Source organism: Drosophila tropicalis, unplaced genomic scaffold (assembly GCF_018151085.1).
Source record: "Drosophila tropicalis isolate 14030-0801.00 unplaced genomic scaffold, ASM1815108v1 contig_463, whole genome shotgun sequence".
Classification (NCBI taxonomy): domain Eukaryota; kingdom Metazoa; phylum Arthropoda; class Insecta; order Diptera; family Drosophilidae; genus Drosophila; species Drosophila tropicalis.
This window is the reverse complement of record NW_027172929.1, coordinates 1,866,595-1,885,079: the sequence shown is the minus strand read 5'-3', so window position 1 is coordinate 1,885,079 and position 18,485 is coordinate 1,866,595. Positions and strand designations below refer to the sequence as shown.

At 36.1% G+C, this 18,485-nt stretch overlaps 2 protein-coding genes across 2 annotated transcripts; both read left to right on the top strand.

Annotated features, from left to right (window-relative positions):
* The first annotated feature begins 2,405 nt into the window (after positions 1 to 2,405).
* Cpr62Bb (Cuticular protein 62Bb) lies at positions 2,406 to 5,018 on the top strand. The gene is made up of 5 exons (XM_068287313.1): positions 2,406 to 2,460; positions 2,545 to 2,703; positions 2,779 to 2,875; positions 2,930 to 3,172; positions 4,678 to 5,018. The coding sequence occupies exons 2-5, from the start codon at positions 2,614 to 2,616 to the stop codon at positions 4,833 to 4,835; spliced, it is 588 nt and encodes a 195-aa protein (XP_068143414.1). The 5' UTR covers positions 2,406 to 2,460; positions 2,545 to 2,613; the 3' UTR covers positions 4,836 to 5,018.
* Positions 5,019 to 16,144: 11,126 nt separating this feature from the next.
* Positions 16,145 to 16,577, top strand: Cpr62Ba (Cuticular protein 62Ba). The gene is made up of 2 exons (XM_068287123.1): positions 16,145 to 16,219; positions 16,287 to 16,577. The coding sequence occupies exons 1-2, from the start codon at positions 16,145 to 16,147 to the stop codon at positions 16,575 to 16,577; spliced, it is 366 nt and encodes a 121-aa protein (XP_068143224.1).
* The last annotated feature ends 1,908 nt before the right edge of the window (positions 16,578 to 18,485 follow it).

The window sequence follows — 18,485 nt, the reverse complement described above, 5'->3', positions numbered from 1 at the left end:
TAGTTAGTCGAGAAATACCAGGAACTCTAAGTAAGTCACTTGAATAAACAAACAACTACTTGCTTGGGTTAATTAGGTCGAGAACTTTATGATGTATTACATAATTTCTTAGTCAAGGGTTTTTTTCCTAACATAAATTACTGGCAAACTCTTCTCAAGTCGTTTTTGTTTTTTTTTTATCCACTGCATTTAATTTACAATTTGCAAAAGTTCAGACCTTAAACGAAACGAGAAGAGACAACAAAAACTGTCACTATTTGAATCATAATCTATAGCTTTTGCTTATCCTTGAACCATCGCAAGAGAGACGAGAACGTGCCAATTGTGGTTTAGTTGAATCGGACAAAAAGCTAACAAACTTATTAGAAATATTGACAAACCGCACAAAAGTCACAATCCCAAAAAAAAAAACAGAAACAGAAAAAACGACAACCAACTAGAAAACAGAGTGAAGAAAAACCTAAACAGTTCAACTAACAATTTGTATCACTTTTGTTTTCATTTGTGTCTTGGGCACAAGAATAATAATAATAATAATAATATACGTTAGTTTAAGGCCCGGGTCAAGCAATTTTCACATAATTAAACAAAAGACAAGACCACAACGAACAAAAAAAAAAAAACCTAGTTTGGGGCGTACTAAAGACTCTAATTAAACGAGGAGAGCTTAAGAAATATGTATGCATCCCTTTCGCCTCTTCATTTTCAAAACAACCTTCGACTACAATTGTTTTGTTTTTTTTTTTTTTATTTGGTGGTTGTTCGAATTTGGTGTGCGGTTTCTTAAACTAAATACTAGATTAAGTCAATTTGCATGTTTTGATAACTTTATATGGTAGCTGCTGGGAAAACTTAGCTCAACGACTACGACGATTGTCGGCATTTTTCCGAAGGTTTTCCAAACCCCCCACCATATGCAGGCATCAGTTTCATGGCACATGTGCGTGGCTTTTGCATTGTCTTTTATTATTCTAACAAATGTTGGCAATTAACCAAAAAAATATAATTCAACAAAATATGCGAATATACGAAACGTGCACACAAGATACAAGAATAAAAACAAAAAACTCCTTATATTTAATGTTAAATGTAGCGTGTGCACTTTTAATTTTATGTGAGAGAATTTGCCACATTGAAATAAGAATCTACAAATAGTTCTAAACGATAAATTCCTCAAAACTTTTATGAGAAATGAAAAATAGTTTTCCAAATTTGCATACTAGAAGAGCTCTTTCACATTTTACACTGAGCAAATTAAGAAAGTATTCATCATTCAGGAAATACAGAAAATTCACTTTCAGGCAATATAATAATTTCAAAAAAAGAATCATTGAATCATAATTTATATTATACCTATATAATTCTTTAATTGGACTGAACTAGCAACTAACTGAACTTGATTTAGTTTACTAAAGTCATATGATTGAATCATTTTTGTTTGAGATAATGACTTTTGCTTTCGATTTCGAGCCTAGAATTGTGGCATGTATCTCTATTTGTGAAGAAGTTGAACTTTGATTGCCGAGCTTGACCTTCAGTTTAGTTTAGTTCAGTTCAGTTTAGAGGCAAAGGCAATGGCAAACAACTGAGAGAATTAATGGAGGTCCAGTTGCTGGTTGGCAAGTTGGCAATTGTCATTCAAGTAGATCACTGAGAATTTCGCATGTGCCAAATAACTAGGGCTTTTGTATTGTAAGTTGACCCGAATATTCGCTTAGTTAGTTACTTAGTTGGTTGGTTACTTTGTGATTTTGATTCGAGATTTGTTATTGTCAGTAATTTTTTTTTGTTTTTGTTTAGAATTAAGTTGTTAAAGGCAAATTACTTGTTATGGCCAAAAAACTATTTGTTATATTGTCTTTGCAATGGATTAGCTAAGGGGATTTAGTCAATCATAGAGCAGGGCAAAAGGAAATTAATGATTAATTTCGCATAATTCTCAACAAGAAACAGCAAAAAAAAAAAAAAAAGTGATTGTAGATAGATGACTTCATAACATAGTTTTCAGTCGCAGACAATAGACGAAAGAAGGGGCGGGAAAATAGATTGGTACACATTTTGTGAAAATGTGTCACCAATTTGCACTGCTGCCTGAAAATGTGAATTGTGGCAACATCCCCATCCACCAGCCACCATCGCCATGGACGCATGCTGTAATATCATTTACATTGTCATAGACTCTGTCTGGGTTTAAGTCTAAGTCGGAGTCACCATAGTGGGAGCAGCAGCAGTGGCAGTGGCAGCAACAGCCATCGCCACAGTTGACTGACTGAGAAATCAAAAGTCTTTGGCATTGTTGTTGCTGCTGCTGCTGCTGCTCTGCCGCCGACAACGCCGACGCTGACTTTCGCACATTTTCGCGCTTATTTAATGGCAACTTGCCTCAAGAATAGCCACAGTATTCCGGACAACTTGGCGGTGTTTGCATCTCAGATCTCTGGTGCCGTTGAATTACTTGAAGTAAATTTTCTTTTCGCTGTTTTTTTTGTTGTGTTTTTTTACTTACATTGTGTGTGTGCGTGTGAAATTCTCTTATATTTCTAGATCAAGTTTTAAATAACCTATATATCTATATAACCAACTATATATATATCAACATATATACATAACAATATGGCCAAATTCATGTGCTTTGTGATCCTTTCGTTGGCTCTGTTTGCCACTGTGACCCAGGCGAGACCAGGATATGCTGTTGATTACTATGTGAGAGGATACAAAACTAACAAAAATATCAATGAGAAAGAAACTAACTAATTATTGCACTTAAATCTAAAACAGGACCATCCGAAATATGCCTTTAACTACGGTGTGGCCGATCATACAACAGGCGATGTGAAATCACAGCACGAGACACGGGATGGCGATGTTGTCAAGGGTAATATTCTATTTACCGATCTTTTGTAGACAATTTTCAATTTTTGGTTTTTAGGTCAATACTCATTGGTTGAGCCTGATGGCTCCATACGCACAGTGGACTATACAGCTGATCCGATTAATGGTTTCAATGCCGTGGTCACCAAATCAGGGCCAACTGTGCACGCCCAGGCAGTGGTGGCCAAGCCAATTGTGGCCCATAAGCCCGTATTGGCCCACTATGAGCCACATCATTTGGTCAAGCATGTCCAGCAAGTGGCACCAGCCCCATTGGTGGTTGCCTCACCAGCTCCCTATGGTAAGTCCTTATGAACATACTTTGGATTGGGCTAACATTTTTGACAGTTGCTTAGTTTGTCTGATAGTTGAGCACCTTTTCTATTTAGAGTTGGAATTTCATGTGCACTATGCACTCATTGACTAGAGCACTCTAGCCCCTTTTTAGTAGTGATTCCTCTATAGCCTTTCTTTGGGTATGCTCGCCCCATTCATACAAAGATTCTGGTGCTCCTCCTTTTATAGGCATGAATACTTATCGCATGTTAAAACTGTTCAGGCGTCATGCAAACTATTTTAACAATCAATATCGCAAATTGCGACCAGACGAAGACGTTAACGCTGTGGAAGCTGTGGCCGAGGCAGAGGCAGAGGCAGACACACAGGGAGAGCATGATTACTATGCAACCTACTACTGAGTGCTCTTCGCTTAATGCTAATTGAATAACACAAAACAAAAATAGTTTACCATATTTTCATTGTAATCATCATTTTCATATACATGGCTGGGGCTGCAGCCGTTTGTTTGGTTGGTTAATAAATTCGCAATTAGTTTCATATATATATATATGTACGTAGCATTGTCGAGATCAGTGATGCAGCTAATATGATTCATTAGGTAGCAATATCATCAGCAGTTGCAGGAGGAGGGGCGTGGCAATGGATGGAGGAGTAAATGTGTAACAACTAACTTGACATGGTTGACTAATCTAATGGCACGCCCACAAACTGGCAATTATGTCATGTTGAATTGAGTTTACTTCACTTCTCTGTGAAGTCGATCAAGAGATTAGCTTTGTTCCATAAGATTTCGCTTGGCACATTTGCACCTTGCAGTTTCTCACCGAAGAAGCGGCAGCAAAACCACAACGGATCCGTCTGTGTTTTTTTTTTTTACCCATATCATTCCCGTTTTTTTTTTTTCTGTTTTTTTCGCTGTCTACTTGTTTCTTTTGCTCAATGTCGCAATTTGCATGGGAATCTTTTGGCTGTATGTGAACAAAATTATCATAATTGTGGGTGCTGGTGCAATTTTAATTAAGAATTATCAACAAAACGCATAAAAATTGCCCAATGACATTTGCATAAAACAAAAGACTTAGGCAACGAACTAACTGCGACAGCGACAAAGGGAAAAAGAGAGAGAGTAAGTGAGTGATAGGGTTTAAGACGAGAAGGTGGTGGCCGGAAATTTACATAGATGAAAGAGAATTTCAACAGCAGCAGCAACAAAAACAGCAACAACAACAACAACACCAACACCTGTGACCAATTGGATTGTATTTTGGTAACAAATTCGTGACACCAAATTTGTTTGCACAAAGAAATTGGCAAAGAAAATTGTTTTGTCAGCATTGAAATTTTTTTGTTTAGTCTGTTTTGCCCCTTCCCCCTCTGTCCCCGCCCACTAAACAATGGGCAGCTGTTTGTTTGGCGTGTTATACATTTTATTTTGCTTAGTTTCGTTGGGTTTTTTCGTTTTTGTCGGTCATGTTAAAGTTAAGATAAACAATTTTTCAATTCAAGTCTCGAAACACTATGCCCCATCTGTGGCCGCAGCTGCCCCCATACACTACGATTACGATGATGGCTACTACAATCAAGGACAACATTACGAATATGTACCACAATACGATGCCGGACACTATGGCCACTATGCGAGTCCCTATGCGACTCACTATTGAAGTGGAGTGAACACGACATCAGCTAAGATGAATTTTACTTACAGAAATTGTTTAACCATAAGCGAATTTAGTTGTTAACTCAATGTGGATCTATATATGTATATGTAAATGTGTGTAGTTGCTGAATTTGAATCTTTTGGATATCTATGTACAAGTAATTATTATTTTTTTGTATTATTTGGAATGCTGCTAATATATATATTTTTTTTTAATACTAATTTTAAGTTAACGAAAACCTTTTTTTGTATAATAAAACGAAACGAGAAAAAAAAAAATACACACATAAACATAAAATGAAATTATTACAAGAGTTTTTCTCTCAGTTTGATCTAAAAAGGAAAAGTAAAAGTTGAATTTTTAACCAAGAAGATTAACTTTATCTTCATCATGGCACTAAAAGTATTTTAGAACTTGGCCTAAAATCCATAAAATTCATCAACTTTATATAGACTGCAAAACAGATGCATAAGTCGACTTCATCTACTATTAGGTATTACTTGCAATTAGTCTAGTGTAAATTAATTACTTTTTACTGAGAACTGATATTTGCATTAGTTCCCAGGGCAGTTGGATCATTTAAAGTCAAAAGCCGGCACATTAAACCACATCTGAAGCTTAGTAAATTTGCAATCAACTGTTGTTGTGGGTTTTGCTGCCGTGGCTTAAAAAGGCAAGATGTTAAATGCATCTGCTAGAATCGCACTCCTACCATAAATTGCACTCGCAAACATTTTGTCTTTAATTGATGTGTCTCATGGCCAATTGACTGCAATGAAAAGCTCTAATTTGCTATTCATTTCATAGCGGTTTTTGATCTGGAGACAGAAAATATGGCCAACAGGCCAAACAGGCAATGCTTTTTGCATTTCCTTTATCGTTTTTTCACAAGATTTTCCAACTTTTCACGGTCTGCAAACAGTTTCGACAACTGTTTATATAAGTTGTTGTTTTTTCTTCTTGTTTTTTGTTTTGCTTTACATTTTCTGCTTTGTTTCTTTTGACCCATTTGTGTGGCTTAATTGGCTACCAAAAAAAAAAAAGACATTTCTTCCGGTAACGTTTTTTGAGTTTTAACCCAAAACGTCTGGGAATTTAATGCAAAAGCTCTTAAATGGTGTTTTATTTCTTTTTTGTTAGCTTTCTGTGAGTTAAAAAATAAATTATACTTTGTGGGGCTTCTTAGCCAAATGTAGTCCATCTTTGGGCTTAATTTAAGCTTTTCTCAGCCTGTAAGTATGTGCGGATATAAGCTTTTGTAAAAATACGTTAAAAGCATTTTCAGTTTAAACTTCTTAGCAACATTTTTCTTGGCAGTTTGTTTGTAAATATTTGTATACCCTTGCAAAATGGGTATATTACTTTTGGTCAGAAGTGTGCAAACTCTTCCTAGACCGTAAGAGCTACAGAGCTGAAATTTAGGCATGTAGGCTTGTATATAGTGCAGGGGTTGTATATCTCGGATTCAGCCGGATCGGACCACTATATCAGTCAGTCACAAACAATGACTTTTGTTAATAACTTCGTTATTTTCAGAGCTATTGTCGTAAAATTTTAGTAAGCTTATTACACTTATAAACGACTCTGCCAAATTTGATCAAGATCGGGTGACTATATCATATAGCTCCCATAGGAACGATCGGTCGAAAACAGCGACCTTGATCAATATCTTTGTTATTTCCAATGATTGTAGGCCATTCTTTTGCAAACAGATAAAGCGTTAGATGGCTAATAGGTAAGGAATGAGCAACGAAAACCTTGCAAGGGTATACAAACTTCGGCGCGATCGGCCCTCTGGTTTTTACTGTTTTCTTAATAGAAAACTAAATTTGATCTACAAGAAAATTGCAATGTTGCAGCTTTATTTGTGGCTTTCTTTAGCCGACTGGCAACATGTTTCACTGGCTGGCAGCAACATTGTTGCTAAGAGTGTGAAAAATGCTTTGTATGGATTGTGCCCCTACTTGGTGCAGGGAATGTTTAAAGTTGTCGCTGCTTTTACCCTACAACCTTAGAGAGTACATTTGCTGCGGGGAGGGAGAAGCTTATAAGAAATTCCCTAAATTAAAGCCCATTACTTTAACTCTTAATGGAAAGTAAATGAAATATTTAAATTCTATCAAGTTCTAATAAGCCATATTGTAATGCAGTGTATAATAAAGTCGATGCCAATAAGTTAATTTATTAATTTCTTTAACTTTTTGTGTGATTTACCAGTTTATTGATCTGAATTTGAAAATGAAATAAAATATTTCAGCTTAACAAGCTGACAACAATTTGTAGGCGGACATCAGACAACAAACCTAATTAAATAAACGTTCATGACCAAAAAGAGATGGCCTTAAATGAGTAGGGCTACTACACATAGTAAGCTTATCAGCATTTAAATGGTCGTGTCTGGCTCAATTACATTATAGACTTGAAATGTATATCGTTCGATGATCTAGACAAGTCACACGTTTAATATTAGCTATTGCATACAACTTGGCATTAAAGTAATCGTTTAAAATTTACAAATAAATTGATTTTGATTTTGATCTTAATAACTGTTAATCGATCAAGTAATTATTAGCAATCAGTCGCACAAAAAGTCACATAAAAATGCAATAAAAAAAAGAGAGACAGAGAAAAAAAAAAGAAATATACAATTTAAAACTGTAAAAATGTAATGCGTATTAAATGTTTCTTTTTTGGCCAACTTTAATATTCATTCACTCAGATTTGCCATTGCCCAATACTAAGCGGATGTTGATGTCTTTACTAGCTAACTAACTAACTAACCAAACTGACTAACTAACTAACTTGCTAGCCACTTTAGCTGGCTGGCTGGACGGACGGACTAGCGCCACTTGTAGCACAGTAGTAGATGCGTCTTCTTAGTGTCATGAGTTTGGACTCAAGGTTATCGCACATACATATTATATATTGGCCAAGAACTGGTCTTCCACCTAGCCAAGCCAAGCGAAGCCAAGCCGCAATTCTATCTCGTTGAGTTGCTTTGCATAAAACTAAGATTAGATCGGTCAATCAATTGTGGGGGAATACGTAGATATGAAATCTTTATACAGATATATATATATAAATGAATGTACCTATATGATCTTAGTTGAATGAGTTATGAGTTGCATTTGCAACACACACACACACACACACACTCACACAGACTTACATCCAAGCCAAGTTAAAGTCGTAGAAACATTGCATCAGAGTCCAGGTCGAGTTGAAACTTGCACAATTCAAACTCATTTGGGCGCATTAAAATTGAATTAAAATTGTTGAAATTTTATGGTACCAAATGAAAGTGACAATTAAAACTCTTTTATTTTTGTATAGTATTTTGATTTTTTTGTTTTTGTTAACTCTTGACTTGGACTGTCGTCAGTTGGTTGCATTTCCTCAAGAGATCGCTGGCTTGCGCCCAGCCTAAAATAGCCTCCAGACAGACAGACAAAGAGAGACCCGGGCCAGGCCGGGCCGGGCTTTTTAGACGTCAAACTTCAATTATAGCAAACGCCAGCAACAGCCGCAGCAGCTCCCATATAATACATATGAGTATATATACATATATTTCTATCTATATAGAGTATATAAATGTATATATATATATATATATATGGCGCCGGCACAGGTTGCCAAAGTGGACAATTTAATGTGGCTGTCATGTTAAATGCCAAGCCAATAATTTAAGCCTCATTTTTTTGTGGCTCTAAAATGGTTAGCTGGGTGGCAAAGCGATTTATAGAAAAACAGTAACAACAACAACAACAACCATATCATGAAAGAAAAATTATAGAAAATTGATATGATTTTGCAAGTCCTCGACATGTGTTGAGGGATTAAGCTTTAGGCCATATGTTTAGGGCCACAAAAGCCTGTTTCCTGCATTTCACTCACAAGTTGTGAAATTTCACAGGTCACTGAGATGAGAACTTTCGATTCTCGATTCCCGATTCTCAGTTCATTATTCTACCAAGTTAACGATTTCGAATTGTCATAAACCAAAATGAGTAACAAAATTTCAGAGTATATTTCAAATGGTCCAAAAGGTTCTTGCTAATGGCCAACATTTTGTTTGATTTCCCATAATTATTTCCGACATTATGGTAAGTATTCAATTAATTATGCTTGGACACGTGGCGGTGATCAGTAAAAATTTAAGAATTCATCACATTAAACAAAAACAAAAACAAAAATCACTTTGTGCCTCTTTTTTTTCCTTTTTGCTTACCGCAAATAAATCTAATTTGATGTATTTTTTTTTTTCTCTAAATAAACAGACAAAGCTTTGAAACTCTCTTGAACTCCAAGTAACTAAATTATTTGCGGTTTGTGCTAAAACTTAACATGAAAACTATTAACAATTACTTTGTGTTTGGTTATTGTTGTTGTTGTTGTTGTTTTGTTGGTTTTCTTTACATTAAAATTAAGCAATTTTCGTATAGAAACATGAAAAAAAAAGAAGTCTTGGTAATTTCATTATAGATGCCTGGCATTGTCTGTTCAAATTTAGCAATAACTTAAAAGGAAGACTATGAACAAAAATTACATATTCAATGCTTAAGATGAATACTTATTCTTCTTCTTCTTCTTCTTCACGACCCTTTCAAAGTGATTGTCAACAACAAAAACAACAGCAAATGAGCATCACGTTTTTTTTTTTTTTTTTTTTTTGCTGACTATTGCGAAAATAAGTTATAAACATTTTTGTGTTAGAGTCATTGACAGTAAATTTAGAACAAACATAGATACATATGTATGCATGTATGTATGTATGTATGTAAGGGTGCGACTAGCTAATACTCTCCACACTCTATAGGCTCTAGGCTTTATCTACTGTCCGGGTTAATCAGAAATCAAATTGCTTAACTAATGAGCTTTTGGTTTTTTTTCTTCTTAGTTTTTCGTTTTATGGGCACATTATTCTTTGACTGACTCATAAAACAATTGGAGGGAAATTTTGAGGCAGAGCTCGCCTTGGGCATATCCTGCAAGTACTTACAATTAGCCTCTGCAACAAGGCTTAAAGGTAAGTAGAACCTTACCCTTCACCTTGATGATAACCTACCCTATCCAACTCATTAGTCGTTGGAAAGCATAACTTTTACAAAACATAAAAACATAAAATTTACTATCTACACTAATAATGTAATCAAAGACACAATTGCGGATAATGGTAGATACTTTCGCCTAAAAACAGATATGACCATAAATACATATAAACTGACAGTTGACTAACTGTCTGTTAGAATCTTAAACTCTTAAAGATCTGAAACTATGTATATATCGAGCCATCTAAGTCCCAAATGGACAGAAAACCTTAGGGACACATAATTCTCCTCAATACACTCCACAGTCCTAGCTCAAGAATATAGTTCTCCTACCAGCCTGAACATTCTTTAATCTTCAGAGCTAAAAAACCCTTGTAATATACATACTAATCTAAACTTTAGTACGCTTATGAAATTGAATTAACAATGAATGTTTCTTTCTAGTTTTTCCCCAACTGCCCTAGTTTCAGACCCAGAGCGTTGCCCCCTAAAGTATGCAATAAGCAAGTCCAGGAATATGCTTTGACAATTTTTCATGTTACATAGGAAAACTTTATCATGAATACTACTAGGCCTAGGCCTTCATCTATGACTGTCTCCTCATATCTTTGGGTCTTATATGCCCCCCATGTCTACCCTGTATATGGATGTATGTATGTACATAAATGTCGGTCGGTCGAGTGTTTCATATGATGCGTCACTCAGTTAGTATCAGCATTGAAAGATCTTTGCTACGAATTCAAACAAAACCAAATAAAGGCGAACATCGTTTGCCTGATTTTTACAGCTGACGAGAGACGGGTTTTCTGTTCGGAGTTTGGAGTTTGAGTTTCGGTTTTGGGTTATGGTTATTATTGCAATGGATTTTCGAATTTTCGCAAGGCTTCTGCTTCTGCTTCTGCTGCTGATGCAGTTTTGTTTTGTTATGTTTTTTGTGTGTGTGATGTTTGAAACTAATTTGTGGTTACAAGCAATTGTTGGATTGGCGGCCTGTTTTTTTTTTTTTTCTTTTGGTTTTTTTGTTGCACTTTAGGCCATATTTTTCCTGTTTTTATGCGGCATCATGCCCTTTTGTTGCTGTATTGATTGTGTGTATGTGTGTGTGTGTGTGTTACTGGATGAACTACTTGCAATTATGGGTTGCAACTGAAGCGCCACAAAAAGTTAATTAAAAAACCATAAAACACACACTCACAAACGAATATTGCAAAATGTTTGCCAAAAGCTTGATCTACATGCATATATAATTATGTCTTGACACGTTTTTCGTGATGTCAACTGAATTTACGATTAAAATTCTCAACAACATTTTGTTGTTGTTATTTTTGACAATCTCCAAAAAGCAGACTTCACCACCTGTATGTGTGTGTGTGTGTGTGTGTTTTTATTTCATTTTTTTTTTTTTTTCTTGGCTTTGTGATGATCATCAACGTAAATAAACTAAACGTACACTTGAGCCAAAACACTTTACATAGAGCAAGCGTGGCAGCTAAACAAAGCGGTTCATTTTGAAGTGTTTGCCATTGATATTACTGCCTACGATATACTCATACCCGTACTCATACTCATAGACATACTCATAGTCTTGGACTACTATCTTGCAACACATAAAAAGTAAGTGGCGCCCTGTTAAAAGGAATTTTGCCTTTCGCCCCAAAGTGAGTGAACCAAAAAAACACAAAAATAAACAGCAGAGGGACAGCAGGCTAACTTTAAATTTCTACCATCATTTTAATACACTAAAAACAGAAGAAATAAAATAGCATTAACTACATTAAAAGTCAAAGTTAAAATGTGAAATCAAACAACAAAAAAGTTAAACAAAAATTTGTGAATAAGAAAACAAACAAAGAACAAGAAACAACTGCAAAGCTCTGAGAAGTGTAAAATTAGTAACAGAAATTTAAATACAAATAATTACTTATTTATTTATTAATTAAAATATATAAATTCTTTTTTTTTTTAGGGTATGCAAAACAGAAATTATTTTTGGGTTACTTCAAACAAAAATTTGTTGCAATTACTCAAAAAGTCGAGGCACTTGTGAATTTCAATTTCAATTTGCATAAAGCAAAGTTCAATAACATAAATTGCCAGACTTGAGGCTGAGCTCCAGGTCCAGCTTCAGCTCCAGCTCCAACTCCAGCTCCAGTTACAATTGCAGTTCCCCTTCATTTGATGCAAAAAGCAACTTTCATATACATATATACACAATTGATTTTCCATGAACTTCAATTTGCATGCATCTGGCATTCGAGATATCATTTTAGTTTTCGTTTGGCCTTTTCCGCAAAACACCACAAAGTCAGTCCCCTCCTCCTGCTCCCTCCAAACAACAAAAACAATTGTCATTGTCATTTGGTAAATCTTTCCTTTTTTTTTCGCTGTCTGGAGATTTATTTTTACTTGCTGCCCATTTGGAGCACATTATGTAAATTTTTTGGTTTCTGTGAAACGGGTTGTCGGTCTGTTTGCCTTTTAGTTTTTGTGTGTAGTTTTTTGTTCGGCTTCTTTTTCTGATACATATCGCATATTGCAGTGCTTTTGGTTGATGGCCTGGTCCTAGGTGCATTTTAATTGGTAACTGCAATTGGCCATAAAAGGCCTTGCAGTGACCATGTTTTCATATGGAAGGTAGCGAAAAGGTAGTAAAGTTTCTTTTTGGGTGAATGGACACGAACACGTAGCGGCCTTGAAAGGCAACATCTTCCTTATGACCGAAAACTTATATAAGCCATGCAAAACTCTGGCTAATGCCGACAAGAAGTGGTGAACTTAACCGGTTGGACACCAAATATACATACGAGTCAATAGGATAGAGTCAAGGAAAGAGTTTCTGGAAAACACAGCAAGAAATTGTTTGCATATCTTAAGCTGGTTTTTTCTTAGCTATTTTGTACAGTCCATCGTTTGGTCTTTTCTAGAAGTTTATATCCTTTTTTGGTATAAAGTAATAATTTGAGGTAGTTTTTAACACGTTCTCACATTCAAAAACCTTACTTTTGAAGTTTCTACTTCAATTTTTAGATGCTTTTTGAGTTTGAACTAATCTGTAATAGTCTCTTTAACTGCTCTGACTTAAAAATTGGTTATTTTTATAATTTTTCTTTTCAAATAAATGTATTTGTTAGATCGTTTGCCCTTTTAATCATTGATACTAGGGCTTAATCTGTTTCCCCTCTTTGAGAGAGGTGGGGGCAATATATATTTTTCTCAGTGGAATATTAACTGTAACTCGTAACTTCCATATTTACAAGTTAACGGTAGCTCAGACATCAGCAGCAGCAGCAGCAGCAACATTTGCCGCGACATTGGCTCTGACGATGTGGCCTGAGGCAACAATAGCAGGCAACAGCAGCCGCACACAAATAGCATTGAATAAGGTTATAGAGTTTGTTGCGACTCAATACTTATACTATAAAGTTATATAGCAGACGAACAAGTAGCTCCCCCCCTCTCCGGGTGTCTCCTCTATGGCGTTTCCCCGCTGCATTGACTTCAATAGCAATTCCGACTCTGAATCTTGCTCAAGTATCAGATCTCTCGAATACTCGAACATTGAGCAATGTTATGTGAGTAAAGCACCCGCATAACTGAATAGCTGCAAATGGTCAATTGGAAAGGGGGTGGGTGGGAGGTGGGGTCACCACTAGCACCACCAGCACCACCAGCACCACTCAGTGGCAGTTCATTATGTAAACAAAGCAAGGAAAACAAGAAATCTGGCTACAAATCAATAGAAAATGTTTTCATTTTCATTTTTTTTTTCGCATTGATGGGGCATATAACAGACTAACTGGCTGGCTGGCTGACTGGCTGACTGACTGACTGACTGTGCCACTAAGTGGGCAATGTAAGATTTGACCACAACTCCGATTCCTATACAACAACAACCACCACTCTGTTTGTGACTCTGTAACCTGGTCCAGTTGGCAACTATTATGAATAAACATTTGCCACATGTTGTTGCCTGTCTCAAATGCAATGCATGCGTTTTGGGAAAATTTTCGTAATGAAAATGAAAACTAAAATGAAAATGAAACAAGTAATGAAAAGAGTGTATGCTGTGTGAGATTTTCTTTCTGTAATACCCTAACCAGAAATAAGGGTATATTGAACATTAAGGTGCCACAAATCCGAAATGTATATGATAGACTGTTAAAGACTCATTGAGATCGAAGGAATATCCCTTTGAATTGAATCAGATTTCTTTGTCATATGGCTAGATTGATTACAAATTCTTAAAAAATATTCTTATTTTAGCCTTTAAGTTGGTTAATTTTGTCCATTTTGCCATTGAAACATTTTTAGAGTATTCCAATTCAGATCCGGCGAAAGTTAGATCAACCTTTTGTTGTTGTTTGTTATTTTCATTTCATTGCAATTAGCAAGTCAAAAGGAAACAAGCTGTAGAGAGTCTAAAAACTTGACCAGTTAGCCGACTCTGACTATTTGCAATGAGGTACAACAGCAAAAAAAAAAAAAAAAAAAACCATAAAGCCTGTTTATACATTAGAGGAAGACTTTTGTGTCTATGTGTCTCGATGGTTGGTTGGTTATTAAAAAATAATAATGGAATTTTGTAATATGTGTATTTGAAGCAAAGTAGTTGCCATAACAGCCATAACAAGACCAACTTTTGATCCAGATCTCTATATTCTTCTATAGTTTCCCTTTCCTTTTTTTTCGCTTAGTGTAGGTGGCATTTAAAGATGACAAAGATGGGCAAGCAACGTGCCCAAACTGTCCAGAGATAATCCATTCGAAATTCTATGAATTATGACAATGATTTTATATTGAATCGTTGGTGAGGGATATAGGGGTTAGAGGCGGGATTAAAGTCAAATCGGGAAATGGAAGTCAACAACTTTGACTCGACTATTAATGAAAGTTAACGATTTTGGTTTATTGTCAGGTTTTGCTTGGTTGGTTTTTCGTGATAAAATATCTAGCCAGAAGGCAAAAAGCTGAAAAAAAATACATTTTTGCAAATGTTTTCTTTGACAAGATATCGCTTATGCAATCGTATCTAATGCTTGGCACTTGGAGGCGTATGCGTAATATGGCCCAAAGCAACGAAAAAACAAAAAATTTAATTAGACAATTTCTCTATTATTGGCAGAGAATTCGTATTCGAATTCGAGACGCCTTTCACAATATTGTTTTTCTCTTTGCAATTACAGCTGTAACTAATCAAAAGGGCATTGATTTTTATGAACTGCCGAAGCATCCAAATGAAGAGACTGAACCCAAGAGGCGGTAGGTGGTAGTTGCTAGTTTAATAAACCTGGGCTAGATGAGGCGAGGCGATGGGATGGATGGCGCGTCACTTGTTCAAATCTTTGCATTTCCAGTGAAACGTGCTGCAGTAAAAGAAAGACAACAACAACAACAACAAAAATTTAAGGAGGAAGAAAAAAAAAAAAGAAACGTTAGCCATCATGATGCAAGAGAAAGAAAGTTGCCCCTTGCAAACACATAAACGGCAATCTCCATCAGAGTCAGAGCCAAACCCAAAGCAACAGAAAGAAAAAAAAAAAAAAGGGTTCCAATTGCCGGGTCAGGCCATTCAAACTGGCAACTAGTCACGTTAGGGCCATGTTAGCCAACGAGCCAGAGATCGAAATCCATAATGTGCATATTGCAGTTATAGTTGTTATTTTTTTTTTTTTTTACTACTTGCTTGCCCGTTATCGACTACTCGCTTTTTGACACTAAATTGCCTTGACTAAAAGACTGAGACTGCGACTGCGACTGCGACTAAGAGATTGAGAGTGCTCAGATGGCTTTTACCTTTAACGAAGTGTGAAAGATGTTGGGCTTTGATTCGATTTGATTGCCCAACTTTTGGCATGCAGCACCACACGCTGCAAGGTTTTTGCACTGCCACCGTGAAGATGTAGTTAACAACGTGACTATGTAATCAGCATCAGGCAAGCAGGCAGGCAGGCAGGCAGGCGATCAGCTAGTAAGCTGGCTGGCCAGTAGGAGGAAGTTGGCCCCGCTTTAACTGCAAATCAGCAATGGCAGTGGCAACAAATGAAGTGGCTGCTGGCTGCTTGGTTGCCTTGCTTGTTGTTTAAAAGTGCAAATGATTTTCACCTCCTTCACTTGGGAGAGACTTGATGGTGTCTCTCTCCTACTTGTACTGTTACGTTTCTAATCAAATTAATTTTTTAGCTGCAACTCATGTCCACGTGTTTGAGATTGGTTATGGGTTGCCACAATGTTGCCCTCACTGGCTTGTGTCTATTAATATTATGCATGGCAATAGGAGCAGCAGCAACTGAATATATTGAATTTTACAATGATTTTGGCAACAATCATGATGATGCAAAGGTGAGTATCTAACACTTCCCTCCCTCGCCTCTCGTTCTCCTCCTCATTATCTTACTCATATTTGCAGCTGCATTACACGCATCAATATCATATATCCGATTCAAACAGTCAAGTGCACATTTTGCATCGTGAACAACGTCAAGGTAATCATGTATATGGCTCATACACTCACCTGGAGCCCAATGGACATGTACGCAGCGTTCACTATGAGGTGAGGGGATCTCGAGGCTATAGGGCTGTCATTGCCCAACGTTCGGCTCACAGTTTTGTGCATCAGAGTCGAGACTTTGTGCGTGAACAACAAAGGCAGCCATTACAGGCTCTGCCACTTGTTAAGCCAGTGGCTTTTGTCATTTAATATATTTATTAAATCTTATAAACAAACAGAAATTCCCGGAGTGCTAAACCGGACACTGCTAACTAAGACAGCAGCAAAAATTTGTCGCTTCTTGCCACAGGTCATAAATTCAAAAGGTTCAAAACAAGAAAAAAAAAAAACAACAAAGGCAAAAAAATATATTTAAAAATTTGTAATTTTAATTAGATTTCAATAAATTCAAATTGCCTGCTAACGATTTTAGATGATGTGATAATGCATTCTATATATACATATATATATGCATAATGAATTGATCGATTTATCTGGACTTATGTATGCAAAATGTTATTAACTACCAAGAACCAATAATGTTAACTCAAATGCAATTTGTAATTAGCCTCAAAAAAAAAATGTGTCAACTGAAAAGAATTGCAACTTGTTAAATGCAAATCACTAAGTAATTTTTGTTTAATTATTCTCTTTCTCTTTAGAGAGCTTAAGTTATAAAAAGGACCAAAGGGTTGGGGTAAGTACATACATATGTATATATATATCAGGTCGACTACCATGAATCGTAATCAAAGAAAACTATATGAATATTTCCATTCCTTATTTCTTTATTAATAAAATTTAGTTTTTAAAAACGGCTTGCAAAATATCCTTGAAATAAGACCAAAGGATTATTATTCCTATATGGCAGTGGGTACTAGGAAACAATTTTCCTAATAAATCAAACTCTAATAATCAAATTCTCCCTCAGGGAACGATTTCCAAGACAAGTTTGTGGAATGAATTAACACAGGACATGTTTTGTTTGTATCCTTAACAAATAATGTACAATCAATAAGGAGAACCTAGCTATCGAAGCCCTTCCAAATCAATCGAGTTAGCTGCTTTTCCTTATTATCAAATTTGTATTCTTAAATCTTTGAAATGTTTTTGTGTTTGTTTATCTGATTTTATCAAAGAGATTTGCCCAATCAAGTTGTCATTAGTTTTGTTTGAAGTCTTGTCAGTTTATCTGCGTATTAATTTCAACAAATTGTCTTTAATTAAACACTTTTTGTTTTGTATTTATGTACCAACAACAAAATTATTAATGTTGGGCCACTTTTCAAGAAAAAAAAAAAGAAGGAAAAAAAAAAAAAAACAAAAACGTAAGGCAACAACCAAAATTCATTTTCAACCTTAATTATTATTAATGAGTGCAAGTCTTTATGTTGTTGTGGTGTTTGTTGCTATTGTTGTTGTTGTTGTTGGTTTTTATGGTTAAGCGTATTGGTGAAGCGCGAGCAATTAAATCTAAACAGCAAACTCGTTGACAATGCGACGAGACGACGGTGAATGACACAAAACTTGGAGTAAGTGAAGTAAGTGAAAAGTTGTGCCAAAGAATTGTTATTCCTCTTGATAATAATGATGACGACGTCTGTCTGTCTGACTGTCTGGCTGTCTGTCTAGCTCTATGGTCAGGGTTAAGACCTCAAATATGTATAGACCGCTCTGTGATCAATTTTAAATGATGGCCCAGAAGCCGTTGCCGTCGACATCGTTAATTGCTTAGGCTAATTGCCTCTCTGTCTCTGTGTGTGTGTGTGTGTACATTTTTCCTTTAGTTTATTTTTGTCCGCCTAAGGCTATGAAAAGTCGTTCAAGAAAGTGCCAATCAGTTATGGTTGTTAGCTAGTGTGTGTGTGTGTGTGTGTGTGTGTGTGGTGGGGTGGTCCGTTATATTTATGCTTTTGACAGCTCACCTTGCCGCTTACCCTTTTGCCTAACCCCGGATTGAGGTTTCATGCAATTAAAAGACAATTTAATGTTTTCTTTCTCTCCTCCCCTCTCTCTCTCTCTCTCTCTGTCTCTCTCTCTCACTCCCTGTTATAGCGTCTCGCGTCTTTTAGCACGCAAGTCTGAAGTTCGTTGCCTAAGTCTTTTGTTTTACATCAG

Bases quoted from the DNA above. Each gene is read 5' to 3' on its own strand.
- Cpr62Bb (XM_068287313.1), top strand. From the start codon at position 2,614: ATGGCCAAATTCATGTGCTTTGTGATCCTTTCGTTGGCTCTGTTTGCC. The intron at 2,704-2,778 runs GTGAGAGGATAC...AATCTAAAACAG, and splicing joins GATATGCTGTTGATTACTAT to GACCATCCGAAATATGCCTT. The intron at 2,876-2,929 runs GTAATATTCTAT...TTTGGTTTTTAG, and splicing joins GGATGGCGATGTTGTCAAGG to GTCAATACTCATTGGTTGAG.
- Cpr62Ba (XM_068287123.1), top strand. From the start codon at position 16,145: ATGGCAATAGGAGCAGCAGCAACTGAATATATTGAATTTTACAATGAT. The intron at 16,220-16,286 runs GTGAGTATCTAA...TCATATTTGCAG, and splicing joins ACAATCATGATGATGCAAAG to CTGCATTACACGCATCAATA.